At 42.5% G+C, this 14,901-nt stretch overlaps 1 protein-coding gene across 1 annotated transcript in view; it reads right to left on the bottom strand.

Moving 5' to 3' along the window:
* Positions 1-28: 28 nt before the first annotated feature.
* The window catches only part of LOC111142240 (glycosyltransferase 8 domain containing 2), a 36,881-nt gene continuing 22,008 nt past the window's right edge, over positions 29-14,901 (bottom strand). The window contains exons 4-10 of the mRNA XM_022495283.1: positions 14,119-14,290; positions 8,743-8,860; positions 7,520-7,604; positions 6,805-6,917; positions 4,634-4,800; positions 3,702-3,814; positions 29-608 (exon numbers count right to left, since the gene is read on the bottom strand). Coding sequence (XP_022350991.1) covers positions 436-608; positions 3,702-3,814; positions 4,634-4,800; positions 6,805-6,917; positions 7,520-7,604; positions 8,743-8,860; positions 14,119-14,290 — 941 coding nt within the window. The 3' untranslated portion in view covers positions 29-435. The remainder of the gene's footprint in view (positions 609-3,701; positions 3,815-4,633; positions 4,801-6,804; positions 6,918-7,519; positions 7,605-8,742; positions 8,861-14,118; positions 14,291-14,901) is intronic.

Here is a 14,901-nt window from a genome sequence, read left to right as displayed (position 1 = left end):
ATAACATATATACTGAAAATCATTAGAAAATCTGCAAATATTTTATTTTCTCAGACATTCATGTTTTAAATGTAATATATTGTTTTACAAAACACAAGACTGGCAACCTGTTTAAAAAAAATAATACCTACATGTGAAAAAACACATTTAGAAATTTTTAAAAATTGTGAATACAAGTTGTCGTTTAGAGTGTAAGCCAATTGCTGAAACCGAGACGGGTTCATTTCCTTCCAGCAGGCCAGCTCACGCACATCATCCCAATTTCCGTAACTGCCCCTGTCCTTGAGGAGTCTGTGCCTGCACGACCAGGGTACTATTTGCACACAGTAGTCTTTGAGGTTTACGTCATAGGTGCTGTTCGTGAACAATGAAATAGGGCTACAAATGCACAACTCGACATTTTTATGTAGGAAATACTTAAAATGTCAGATTATGTCAGCTGTTGCGGTGATTGAGTTTAAATATCCCTGCAGGGTCAGGAACAAACCAGCTCTCCCATAGGTCGTTGTGAACACTAGGGAAGTCCCAAGGTTTGTGTCTTCCATTCCAGTGGAGTAATTTTGCTTCCTGCAGAAAGTGCTCGGAATATCTGGTATCTGGATTCCAGCCTTCATGGTGTTTAGAAGAAAATAAGAGGCTTGTTAGAAAGTAAAATTTTTATATTGAAAATTGAATACAAGTCCATTATTTAAAAAACTAAGCAAATCAAAAAGTATGTAAGAATTTACCACCCTAAATCTCCAAAATAACCACTGTTAAGAGTTTCTCCTGAAATCCTTCCAGTAACATTCTAACCTGTATACGTGTGTGTGTGTGTGTGTGTGTGTGTGTGTGTGTAGTATAGCACATGTAGAATGGATAGAGAATTATTAGTTTTTAATGGTTTACTTACTGAGTTCCTTATTAAGACTCTCCAGGTTGTCTCTGTCCCTTCACTGACATGAGTGAACACCGAACAGGCTCGTGTGCACATTTGGCACGTATCTACAGATCCATTGGGTAAATTCTTGTAGATGGAATCACTAGACTGAAGGGTGCGTGTCTTACATTTTTGGTAAGAGATTGCCGGACTGTCCCCAGAAGAACTTGTGTCAGTTTCCCTCCCGCCAAGAGTTTACAGGCGTTCTGCTTTCTCCACATTTTCCCTCAGAACAGCAACGTCTTCCTGTAATGATCTTGCTTTTACCAGATGGAATGCGAAGAGTAAGACGCACTTTCCAACACAAAGCTCTCCCTGTTGGAATGTTATTCCTCTCATAAGGAATCACTTAAGAGATGGTGCGTTTACCCTAATACTGCCATTGCTCAGCATGTTTTTAGAATATCTCTTCCAGAAGTACGTTATGAATGTAATCTATTTTTTTTTTTTTAGTATTCTCTATGGTGTTAAATTTCCTTTCTATGAAAGAGAATTTGATATTTTTTTAAAACTGAAAATCCCTTAAGAGAGGGTGAATAGCTGGAGTTGTGTGTTAGTCCCTCTTAACACATGATGCAAGAAAGAAAAAACAAAAACCCATCTCCTACTATTCATAACCCAGCTGTGAAGGCAGTCACAGAAGAGGAGGGGGGTGTTTCAGGTTATGGGAACATAACTGGAATAATTACCAACTTCCAAAGACTGTACAAAGGAAATGCTCATCTGGGAAGAAGCACCCTAGAGTCTCCACTCAGCAGGACATCATCTGTCCACTCCATGGTCTGAGGACTCCCTGTGGGCTTGCAGTTTGCCTTTAATTAAATATAGGTCCTACATTTTTAAAATCTTAAGCCTACCTGCTTAGACCCAAACTGAATACCCAGTAGTGTTACATTGCTTTCTGCTTCCAAAACACCCTAAACCAGAATCATTTTTCAAATGATTTCTGGGTAGATTTACTTTGCAGACTTCCCTGATTCCAAAACCTTCAGGACAGATGTAGTCTCTGTTCCACAAAGAAAAATTATTCCTTTCCCCTTAGGAAGATTCTGCCCCTTCCTACTTACCAATTGGATAGTTCATAAAATGTGATTGAGACTCTGCAAGTTCATAGAACGCTCTAACCTTTTCATCTAAGTTTCAGTAACTATTCCTACACAACCTTTTTTATAGACCTAAAACTTTGATGGGATTTTCTGTACATTCATTACAGGGAAACATTGACTTTTGACCTAACAGTGAACCCAACATTATTATAAATCAAACCAGATGGAACATTAATGTCCTGAACTTCCCTGTGTTGCTCCTGTATGCATACAGATGCTCAGGAAAGTCGAGGAAGATTCTCGTAATGAGGCAGAAGCAAATCTATATAGAATCATCAAGAAACAGGAACCCAGCTACTATAGTTTTATGTGTCCCTTTTTTTTTTCTTTTTTTTAAAGATTTCATTTGAGAGAGCGCACAAGCAGGGGCGGGGCAAAGGAAGAAGCAGGTTCCCCGCCGAGCCGGGAGCGTGAAGTGGGCCTCCATCCCAAGACCCTGAGATCATGACCCGAACTGAAGGTAGCCACTTAACCAGCTGAGCCACCCAGGCAATTATGTGTCCCTTCTTTTAAAAGGGAGAGTAAAGGACATACCACCTTGCAGGTTCTGAGAATTAGAAATAGTATTCACCTTTGTCACCAGAACCTAGCTCAGTCCTTGACGGTGTAGAAGGTACTTAGTAAATATACATCCATAAGTCATTGTCTCCAATTCTAAAATAATGCCCAAGTGTCTGAAAACGAGGATTTTTAATAACTTTTTTGGTAGCAAAGCCTAGATCCCACTCAGGGTATTGCATGATATAAATGTATGCATCACGGTGCTTTTTTTTTTTTTGGAGGGACAGAAAGGGAACACAAGCAGGGGGAGTGGGAGCGAGAGAAACAGGCTTCCCACTGAGCAGAGAGCCCAATGTGAGGCTCGATCCCAGGATCCTAGGATCATGACCTGAGCTGAAGGCAGACTCTTAACAACAACTGAGCCACCCAGGCGCCCCTCACATTACCTTTTTAAAATTCAAAACCTTTCCCATTTCTAAACAGGTCTGGCCCAGTGCTTTTGGCTAAGGGATTGTGGCCATGTGTTTGAATGAATGTGACTGTCTTCTGCATCAGGCCCGGTGCCAAGCAATTTACAAGTATTAGGTGATTTATTCCTTATAAAAACTTTATAAGGTTCTATTAGAATCAGTTTACCTAATCAGCACACCTAAGGCATAGAAAGATTGAATAATTTGCCCGACATAGGTAATAGTAAAGTTGGGATTCCAGTCCATATCACAGAGCCTGCACTCCCGCAGTGAGGAATGAATAAAAGACTCACATGGTACACAGTCAGGAAACAACTTCTTAAAAGAGAAGCTGTGAGCTGTCTAAATACATCAGAAACCATTATGCTAATTTGTTTGGTTTTGCCCACTGCAGGCCACTGCAAGAGGGCAATAAAGGCAAGTGAAAAAGTTCTATTTTAACAATAGGTGATGTTTACTGAGCACATACTCTCTCCTAAGCATGAATCTAATTGCTTCCCATGAATTCCTAGAAGCATACCTCTCAGGCCATTTCTATCAGCTGCATTTGTAGAATCTGAGCAATGGAAGGTTAAATAATGGATCACCTCCAAGATCACCTGGAGGATCTGCACTGAGGAAGCTGGTGTTACAGCACACTCTCCTGCCCTTGGGGCTCACGGGTCTATAATATGCGCATTTGTGTTGTCTCCCTAAAATACTCACCCAGGTGCCTTATGTGCCACAGGGGGTTGATTGCAGAGTACTTCCCATGAAACACAATCAGCATTGGGGACGTGGCCACCCCACCTCCCAGGGAGCTGCTGTAGAGATTTTCCCTAAGAAATGGAATAGAAAAGCAACATTTGGCCTCGAGGCGCACAGACTCAGGTAAAGTAGCATCTTCTAATTTTGAAAGATGCAAGACCATCTCCCATTATATAATAGAAAGACTATAGTTTTTCATTGTCCCTCAACTTTTTATTTTGAAAATTGTCAGGCTTACAGAAAATTGTAAGAATACCATGAATTCCCATCTAATTCATCTACACTCACAGCATAGCGTTTTGCCATTTTAATTTTCAGCCTTTTTTAATGGCAAATATAGATCAAATTCCAATCCTACATTATATAGAAGACCTACCTACAAACTCAAGGTTATCATATTTTTAAATATCCAGATAAAAAAGACGGACAGGAAATACAATGACATGTTTAATAGTGGTTTTGTTAGAGGGTTTTTTTTTCTCTTTTAAAACTTCGATGATAAAAAACGCTACATTTTTTAAAAATTCAACCTTCAAAAACAAAGTTGAGTTTATAAAATAAGTCTTAAAAACAAGTCTACATAAGAAGGAGACCCTCAACTGAAATAAATGATTTTCAGTGGAGAAGGTTCACTAGGCTTCTGGAAGAAGACTTTACATTATTAATTCATTAGAAAAACGTTTGCATAATAAGATTCTGCAGGATCCTGCTTCCACTGACATACCATCTGTGATTAGATTCTCATCTCTTGTCCCCATTCTTTCTCATCAGTGCCTCTGTAAGAAAATCTAAGATGTCCATGAACTATTTCTAACCCGAGTTACACCTAGAAAACTAACTAAACCATTGTGTTGCCAAGCATGGAAGGTGGCAGACGGGTCTACACATACTCCACATTTTTTTGCATCCACTTCTCCAGTTGTTTGGTGATGCGCTGGTGCTTCCATTCCGTCATGTTGGCCACAATCACACCCGGATTGAACGAGCAAGTGCTGGGGCTTATGCCAAGGTCTTTTATCGTCTTCTTCCTGTAGTCCAGGTAGCCCATGTATGTATTCTATAAAGGGACAGCATATGCTTTTGACCAAATCTTTCATTTTCTTAAGACCACCGTGCAGTATCTGGGTTTCCTGCTAGGTCACCGGCCACTTCCTAGTGTCCCTGCTGGTTTTCTCGTTTCTCCAGCCTCACTGCCAACACCTGTTCCTGTCTCTAGAACTGATTCCTGGGACAGCCTCATGGCTCCACATACCATCTGCAGAGCCAGCCCTGTTGTCTCCGGACTCCCAGGTCCTGCCACATCTGCCAACGCTGTCCCCTGGGGGCTTAACATGGCAGCTCCCCGTACACCCAACACAGCTCCCAGTCCTGTCCCAAACCTGCTTCCTCATAACCTGCCCCACCTCGGTTCCTAGCAGCTCTGTTCTTCCAGGTACTTAGGCAAAAAACCCAGGGTCGTTAGGATCTCCGTGGCTCCTGCTCATTCACTTTTCATCCAAATCTGTCAGCAAGCCCTGTTGGTCTCGTCTTCCAAACCACACCGCCAACACAGCTACCTTCCCTGGTCTGGGCTGTCATTACCACTCAGGGTTTCTGCAAGTTTCACCTCCACTCTGTCTCTATGTCCCTCATCTGCTCAAAGCCTCTCCGGTGGCTTCCCATCTCAGAGTAAAAGCCGGGGTTCCTAAAATGGGCTGCCACACCCTGTGCCATCTGCCCCCACTGTCATTACCTTTCTAACGACTCTTCTCACCCCGCTTTCCTCTGCCACACTGATCTCCTTGTCTCTTCAATGCAAGAAAGATACACTTCTGTCTCAGGACCTTCGAACATACTGTCACCTCTTCTTGGAAGGCTTTTCCTCTAAGTATCTGCTGAGGTGGTTCCCTCAGTACTTTCAGGTGCAGGCTCAGGGACACCTCCTCAGGGGAGCCTTCTGTGATCACCCAATTTAAAATACAGCTCGACCTGCACCCTGGTCCTCTGTTAAATACTTCATTTACTGACTGTCTCTTCCCACTAAAATGTAAGCTACACAAAGGCAGAAATTTTCATTTGTTTGCTGTATCACTGGTACCTTAAACTGTCAGGCACATAGGGAGTTGCCGAATGGATGTGCCATAAGGCAAGACACATTGTTTCATGCGCACGGGCTGTCCTAACCCTCCTCCGTGTGATGCTCAAGGTAACGGAACTAATGAAGACACTCGCGCACTTCCTGGGTGTCAGGCAGTTTCTGGGAACTTTGCACACACTACCTCATTAATTACATCCAATCCCTTTCCATGTATTAACTAATTTAATTCTCACAATCACTCCACGAGGGAAGTACTCTTCCCACATCTGTTGGACAACAGAGTGAGAAGACGATTGGTAAGTAACTGGCCCAGGGTTTCAAGCTAAGTGATGGATCCGAGGTTTCGACCATGTCAGGGGTGGCCTGAAAGCCTAGGCCTCAAAGTGTGTCACATCTCTATTGTCACACATAAAAATGACTTCCTGGAACGTTTTTTTGGAGAACAGCATGTGATTCTTAACAGCACCAAAAGCCGTCCTTTTGGCTTTAGTATTCTGTATAGGTTCATCTTTCCTCATTTCTTCCGGAGTAAGGAGCTCTTTCACCTTGAGGAAAATCAGTATTTTTCCTCTATTGCAAGTGGGGGGAAAAGTGGTGATCACTACTCTGAAACTAGAACCCAAAGTGCAGGGAGCCTCTTAGAGGAAACCCCCTGTCTTGGACAGAGAGTGTGGTTCCGGCCACCTACAGAACCAGGGTCCCTTCTGGAACATTACTACAGGCTAGAACTTGGGCGTCATGGTATCCCATTGTGGCTCACAAAAACAGAACAAGACAGGTACTGTTCTTGCCATGTTTCAGACCAAGAGAGCGGGACTTGCAGGGTCGTCCTGCCCCAGCCTCGGTATGCAGGGAGCTAGGGTGGACCGGGCAGCCCAGGCCCCTCCTGGGCAGGGTTCTCCCAGGTTAGATTATGATGAGCTGTGGGAAGGGAAGGGAGGAGAGCAGCAGGGTGAAATCAGGACCTCCAAGCAGCGAGCCCACCTGCAGCCCCACAAATCTGTTCATGTCCTGAGCGGAAGGCAAATCGCAGTCCCCCGAGAAAGCTGCCGCGTGGCCCAGGGCCAAGGTGGTGTCATAGAGTTCTTGGATATCACCTGAATTTAGAAACACCAAGAGTTAAAATATTATAGCATTTGTTTGAGAGCTAGATAGAGCCTTAGAACATCAGGCAGGCCCCGATTTTGCTGTGGAGGAAAAGTATGTGATCCCAATTTCAAGTGGCCTGAAGATCAGCTTAATAACCTAGCTTGTCTGGGTTCAGAAAGCCACTGGATGGTAAGCTCGGACCGGCACTGGGCCGACTTCTTCACTTCGGTTGCCATGTGGCTTCCACACCTGTGCTCATCTTATTTGCACATGGGAGACAGCAACACTGAAACACCCAAACCGAGCTCACTCCCGAGAGTGTCATCAGGGAGATTTTATTACCCTACATTTTAGGGATGCAAAGAAAGGGAAGGCTAGGTTATTTATAGCTGACTTGGACAGAGTAGCTCCCAGGTCGGCTGGATACTCCAGGGAAGTGAATATCCACACCTGTCTTCAAACTATTCCCAAACTTATAACCCTCAATCCTCCCCACTTGAGTACACAAGTCAGAATCACTGAGCACCTCGCTATTTGGAAAATGAAGGGGGTAAGTCACTCATTCTACTTATCAGCCGCTCCTGTTTGTTCTTGGCAGTCGGCAGTATACCTTGTACAATGACGTCGTCGTCCAAATAGATGACTTTCTCATGTTGATGGATAAGCAGGGGGAGATAAAATCGAACAAAGTTCAGCTGTCAAAACAACAACAGAAGCGATGGTGGGCTTCAGCTCAACTCCAGGTGCAGAGCAAAATCCAACAGGCTGCAGAGATGCCTCAGAGGCCAGGGATGGGGTCCCGGGGTCACAACCTGAGCCAGCAGATCAGCGCCCTCCTAGATCCGAGCCCTCAGCTGCGGAGACGGTGACGGGACACTTCCCCTCTGTGACTGGCTACAGCGGCAGTCAGAGACTTCCTTCCCGGCCTGTCTTTCAGGCCACAAATTGCCTGTTGTCCTCTACACTTGTAATTGGACTGCTGTCAACTAAATCAGCCTCATGCACATGCACACACGCATGCATGGGCACGGGTACAGACACGTCCCGGCCACAAGTTCAACCTCTTAGCTCCGTGGACCAGAAAAAAAGTCAGACACAGCATGAGCTTGGGTGGGAGTCGTGTAGTTTTATTAGTTTCACCATTTAATCCAAAATCCCATCTCAGCTCACACTCCAATAATGAATATAAGGGATTGGGGAAAAAGCATGTCATCAAAGGGCTTAGAATTCACTACCTTTTTGAGGATGGATTTCAGTAACAATTACATGTAGAAGGTGGCTGCATTTTCTGTGAATCTGCCATCAATGCTACTCTTTATGCAAGAAAGAGTCCCTTTGGTAAGAACTCTTGCAGTAAAATACCTTAAGATTCCCAATGCCAGGGAAAACAGTGGGTGTCTCCTGAAAATATCTTAGTTGAACCTATGAGGTATATAATCTATCACGCTACTGTTTTTCCTTAGCCACTGGGATACCCTGGGCTGAATTTAATGTCCAGTTGCCATACACAACAGCCTGTGTGTTGGGAATATTTTTTCTTGACCTCACTGTTTGGCCCCAACCCCCACCCCACCCCTACAAGCATATTCACATACATAAATGTATCCTACATTTTCTTACACTTCATTTCTTCTTTAATAGTTTCATTATATTTATGTAAACCACCTTAAATTCTTCTGGAGCAGGTAGCTTATAAATTTTAAGTAACCAGAGCTTGGTGGAGATCTAACACTGCTTCAAAAATATTCCGTCCACATCCCAGTGGCTGGTGCTCCACACTGAGCAAGAGTCTCACCAAAGACTGTCCCCAGCACATGCGTGTTTCCTACTTACAGGCTGGAGCAATTCAGGCCTCGATGAGTCTGGTCTAATCTTCCCTTTGAGGACTATAGGGTTGAATTCCACAATTTTAAAGTTTATTTCCCTTAGTTTAGAATGTTCGATCCATTTTCTAAAGAGATGATAAGAAAAAAAAAAGAAAGAAAGCTCTAGTTGCTTCAGAGTCAATCTGTTGCCTCCTTAGAAGGTTAAGAATAAAATGTGTATAACTTTAGTAGAGTTTAGTCTATAAATCCTTCTGGTTTTTTTTTCCCTCAGTCTGGCCCAGCTTCAGGTCTTTCCTCTTTTTTACTTTAATTCACATAACTCTGCAAAGGAAATGAAGCAAAATAGTAATAATCAAATATCTCCCCAGATCCACATAATCTCCACAGGAAACTGGAAGAACAAAAATGTTCCTGCCATGGGCTAACAGATTTATCAAGTTATGAAGCAGGACATTCAGAATCTTCTACTTGATGGAAGTCATTCTCACTCTGCTGTTTGGACTCCAAGGATGATTTGAAGTTATCCTTGTCTCTTTGTCTCTGCCTCTCACTGTTTGCCACCTGTCCTCGCCTCCCACCCTCCCCTCCCTGTCCCCATCCTCTCCCCTCATGTTCGCTCAGTCTCACACAATGTGTGACTATCTTTTATCCAATTCATAATACAATTCTTGGTAGAAATTCTCTCAAAATACAATTGTCAATGACTCAAGTCACACATGGTAGTGTTTGTTTTTGCTCAAATATCGACAAAAGAGTTGATCTTCTGAATAGCATTTAGATCTGCAAAATTTGAACCATAAAACCAGTCATTTACACAATGTTTTATGTCAATTATATATATATATTTTTTTTAAGATTTTATTTATTTGGCAGACCAAGATCACAAGTAGGCAGAGAGGCAGGCAGAGAGAGAGAAAGAGGAAGGGAAGCAGGCTCCCTGTTGAGCAGAGAGCCTGATGCGGGGCTCAATCCCAGGACCCTGGGATCATGACCTGAGCCAAAGGCAGAGGCTTTAACCCACGGAGCCACCCAAGAGCCCCATATGTCAATTATATCTCAATAAATCTGGAGGTGAGGAGAAGTCATGTCAACAAGATAGACGATCCAACTGAAACACTGGCAAGTACTCAAGCAACTTCTAAGTGGCCAAGAAATGTGGGAAAAACAGTGCTCAGACTCACTAGATATAAAGGGATCTCAAGGTAAACCACAATGAGATAGCCCGGACACCTGTCAGAATGGCAAAGTTAAAAAGACTGACCACACCACGTTGGGGTGGTGGTTGTTACGGGGGCTATGTTTACTTTGTGATGACTCACTAAGCTGCACACAGGATTTGTGCAATATTCTGTTTTTGTGTTTTACTTCAATGAAAAGAGGGGTTTTTTATTTTAATTCTTTAAAACAGGGGTAGTGGGCTACACAACAAGAGCTGGGAGACAGTGCCTGCTCAGAGTCCTGGAGTTCATGCCTTTTGTTCGAGTACAAACCCTTGCTCCGAACATATTACACACGCTACGCTTTGGGGTTTGGTTATCTGGTTTTCATACCCACTGAGAATTACACGGCTGTTAACAGCAGGCTAAGGGAACAATATGCAACAATAGATGATAAGAAAAGTGCGATATGAGACAGAAAATCTAGAATGTATACATAAACCCTCAAAACCCACAGGAGCCGAGGACCATTTAAATTAGGAGCGAGTGTTTTCCGTATCTCAGTACCTCCTATTCGTGCTAGGACTTAAAAATCTCATTGTAAAAATCATACATAAATACATTTTCAGGGAGCCTGGCTAACTCAGTTGGAAGATCTTGAACTTGGGGTCATGAGTTCAAGCCCCACATTCAGTGTAGAGGTTACTAAGATAAATAAACTTAAGAAAAATAAATGCTTTCTTTTTTCCTTTTTTTTTTTTTTAAATATTTTATGTACTTGAGGGACAGAATAAGTGAGAGAGCAGGAATGGGGGGATGGACTGAGAGAAAGGGAGAGGCAGCAAGGAGCCCACAGTGGGGCTGGGATCATGACCCGAGCTGAAAGCAGATCTTAACCAACTGAGTCACCAGGCGCCCTTATTCTCTTTCCAAATAATAGAAATAACACTGGAAATACCTTGAACTTCCCTTCATCACTGATCTCCCCAGTCCCTCCATCCTCCCCAGAGATAGCCATTATTAACAGATGGAGATCTTTGGGGCCTTTTTTTTTTTTTTTTTTTTTTTACAGAAACACATATATGTACACGTACACATTTATAGTTTGGGTTGGGTTTCTTTTTAAGAATTTTAAAAAATTTATTTATTTATTTATTTGTCAGAGAGAGAGAAAGAAAGCACAAGCAGGGGAGTGACAGGCAGAGGGAGAAGGAGAAGCTCTCCCCACTGAGCGGAGAGCCCAGCATGGGGCATCTGATCCCAGAACCCTGGGATCATGACTTGAGCCCAAGGCAGATGCTTAACTGAATGAGCCACCCAGGTGCCAACCCCCTTTTTTAAGATTTTATTTTTAAGAAATCTCTACACCCATTGTGAGGCTCGAACTCACAACCTTGATATTAAGAGTCACATGCTAGGGGCGCCTGGGTGGCTCAGTGGGTTAAAGCCTTTGCCTTCAGCTCAGGTCATGAACACAGGATCCTGGGATCAAGCCCCGCATCGGGCTCTCTGCTCAGCAGGGAGCCTGCTTCCCTTCCTCTCTCTCTGCCTGCCTCTCTGCCTACTTGTGATTTCTGTCAAATAAATAAATACTATCTTAAAAAAAAAAAAAAGTCTCATGCTCTACTAAGCCAGCCAGGTACCCCTGGTTTTTTACTTTTAAAGCTATAAACTAAATGTTTTTGTGCCCCCCCCCATTCATACATTGAAACCTAATCCTCAGCGTGATGGCATTTGGAGGTTTGGTCTTCAGAAGGTGTTTAGGTCCTGAAGGGTGGGGCCCTCATGAGTGGGATTAGCGCCCTTACAACAGAGACCCTGGAGAACTCCCTTAACCCTTCCTCCACGGGAGGACAAATGCAAAATGCAGCAAAAATGCAGCCCTCTATGAACCAGGAAGCAGGCCCTTACCAGACATGGAATTGGCAGGGGCCTAGATCTTGGGCTCCACAGCCTCCAGAACTGTGAGAAATACATTTCTATTTTTGTAAACCACCCAGTCTGGGACATTCTGTCCCAGCAGCCTGAATGGATAAGACATTCGTAGAATGGGTCATAGCATATGAGATATACTGCAACGTGTGTCTCCTACTGACCAATAGATCTTTGTCAGTATACCCACATTGCCTTCTTTCTCTTCTAATAGCTCGGTCATACTCCATAGTTTGTTTCAATATTCTTCTGTTGATGGACATTTAAGCACTTAGCAATTTTTTTTGATATTTCATATAATGCTGAAATTAACACTGTTGCACCTATATTTTGATAATATTAGAATTTCTGTACCAGATTCCGAGCAGTGGAAATGGTATGGTGAGTCAAACTATACATGCATATAACATTTTTTATAAAATTTAAATTCCAGTTAGTTACCCTAAAGTGTAATATTAGTTTCTGGTGTACACTCTAGTGATTCAACACTTCCATACAACACCTGGTGCTTATCACAAGTGCACTCCTGAATCCCCATCTTCTGTTTTGCCCATTCCCCCGACCCACCTCCCCTCTGGGAACCAGCAGTTTGCTCTCTATAGCTAAGAGTCTGTTTCTCGGTTTGTCTCTCTCTCTTTCTTTTTTCCTTTGCTCATTTTTTTTTCTTACATCCCACGTATGAGTGAAGCCGTATGTTATTTGTCTGTCTTTGACTTATTTCACTTAGCATAATACAATCTATCTCCATCCACATCATTGCAAATGGCAAGATTTAATTCTTTTTTCTGGCTGTATGCACTCCACTGAATGCATACATCCCTTCTTCTTTATCATTCATCTGTCCATGGACGCTTGGGCGGCTGCCTTGATTTGCTGCTATAAAAGGAGGAGTGCATGCGTCACTTTGAATTAGCGTTTTTGTATTTCACAGGTGATACCCAGGAGTGCAGTTACTGGATTGCAGGGTAGTTCTACTTTTAACTTTGAGGAAACTCCATACTGTCTTCCACAGTGTCTACAGCAGCTCAATGCATACAAAATTTTATTAGTCATTGCCATATTGCCCTCTCAAAATACGTTACCAATTTACAAAGTGTACATTGTTTAACTAAGGGATAGGCATGTGCATTTTCTTGCACTGGACTTTGTCCTATTTAATTTAAACCATCTCGATGTGTGAAAAATTATATGTCATTGTCATTTTAATTTGCATTTCCCTGTAATATAGAATACCTGTTCACGTTTGTTGACCACTTGTGTTTTTTCTTCTGTGAATTGTTTGTTGGTATTCTATGCTCATTTTTCGACTAGATGCTTGTATGTTTAAAAAAAATTTTTGTAAGAATTCCTTTTATACTTTGGAGATTAATCCCTCATCTATAATACATGCTGAAAATATTAGGCCTAGTTTATCGTATGATTAATTTCACTTCCAGTGTTTTTCATCTTTTAAAAGTTTTTAGAGGTATCTGGGTGGCTCAGTCATTTAAGTGTCTGCCCTCAGCTCGGATCATGATCCCAGGGTCCTGGGATTGAGGCCCAGGTTGGGCTCCCTGCTCAGTCGGGAGTCTGTTTCTCCCCCTCTCTCTGCCATTTCCCTGGGTGATGCTCTCTCTCTCAAATAAGTGAAATCTTTAAAATGGGCAAATAAATACATAAATAAAGTTCTTGTCACTAATTCCAACACTTGGGTTCTTTAAAAAAAAAAAGCAAATCAATAAATTAATAATGTTTTAAAATATTAAGCAGTAAAATCTGTCCATTTTGTTCTTATGATTTTTGGACTCAAAGAGTCATTTTCCATAGCAAAGCCTGCATTTTTTTTAGAATACTTTAAAATTTGATTTTCTGTTTATTTCTTCTAAATCCATTTCCAACTTGTTTTTTTAGTGTGTTGTATGATAGGAAACAGATTGCTTAGCAGTTCAAAAATCATAATTAGTGATGATCTGGGTCATAGTGAAATGATATTATATTAATATCCTCCCAGGCTAAGAAAGCAGAGAAAAGAGAAACCATTTGGGAAAGAAAGACTTCCACATAACCTGCTTAAGGAATGCAATTCTTTAGTTCATTAGACAATTCACTTTGGCAGAATGATGCATTGCCCTACCAGATTATTGAGGCTTTGCTATAACTTCCCTAGCGAGGCAACACATTCATCAGGTCACCAAGTAAATCTCAAATTAATTCAAATGACATTTATCAAACCCAAAACACAGGGAAATCCATTTAAGGAAAGATAAGAAAGATGAAAAAGTAGAAAACTCCAAAGTCTATAGGGCACAAATTACCGGATTCGAGATAGTGTGTTCCGGAGTCCAACGACATAGAAGAGAATGTTGGCATCAGTGTTGCTGTAGATGCTGTTGATGGCAGCCATGGTGGCACCCATTCTCCCTGCCGCGGCACAAATCACCACAGGAATCTCCTCCTCCATTTCCTCAGGAGGCTCAGAGTCATCATCTGGACACATCAAAATCAGTGCCTTAGAACATGAAGGAATTTCAAAGTAGGGCCAGTTTAAATTGTGTTCCACACTCCTGGCGGAAGACAGCATAGTGTGGAAGAGACTGCCAACTGTTCTCCAACACCCAGTCTCCTCTTCTCTTAGAACTACGGAATTTTACCTGGCACATTGCCAACCACAAAGGATCTGTTTCTTAGATTCCCTTGCAAGTCTGTGTGATCAAGTTCAGACCAACGGCAGGTTAGTGCAGGTGTGTGGGCGACTACTGGGTTTGCCTTTGAAAGAAATGTGCTGGCCTCCCCTCTTCCCTTTCCCCTTCCCATTGTCTGGAATGGGGATATGATGACAGGACTTCGGGCAGCCATCTTGGACCACCAGATGGAAGCTACCTATGGAGGACACCAAAACCCTAAGAGAGAAGGAATCTTGATCGGGGTCACTATGGAACAGACAACATCTCACTTTCACCTGAGAGCAAATAAACTTCTGTTTTGCTTCAGGCACTATTATTTTGGAGTTCTCTGACAGAAGCCAATCAGATAGCCTAACACAGACACACAGTTGAAAAACACATGAAGAAATGAAAGCCTCCTTTGATTCAACAGTT

The sequence above is a fragment of the Enhydra lutris genome, unplaced genomic scaffold (assembly GCF_002288905.1).
Source record: "Enhydra lutris kenyoni isolate GAN:26980312 unplaced genomic scaffold, ASM228890v2 scaffoldscaffold7, whole genome shotgun sequence".
NCBI classification, from domain to species: domain Eukaryota; kingdom Metazoa; phylum Chordata; class Mammalia; order Carnivora; family Mustelidae; genus Enhydra; species Enhydra lutris.
Note: the sequence above shows the minus strand (reverse complement) of the source record. Positions and strands in the feature narration are given on the sequence as shown.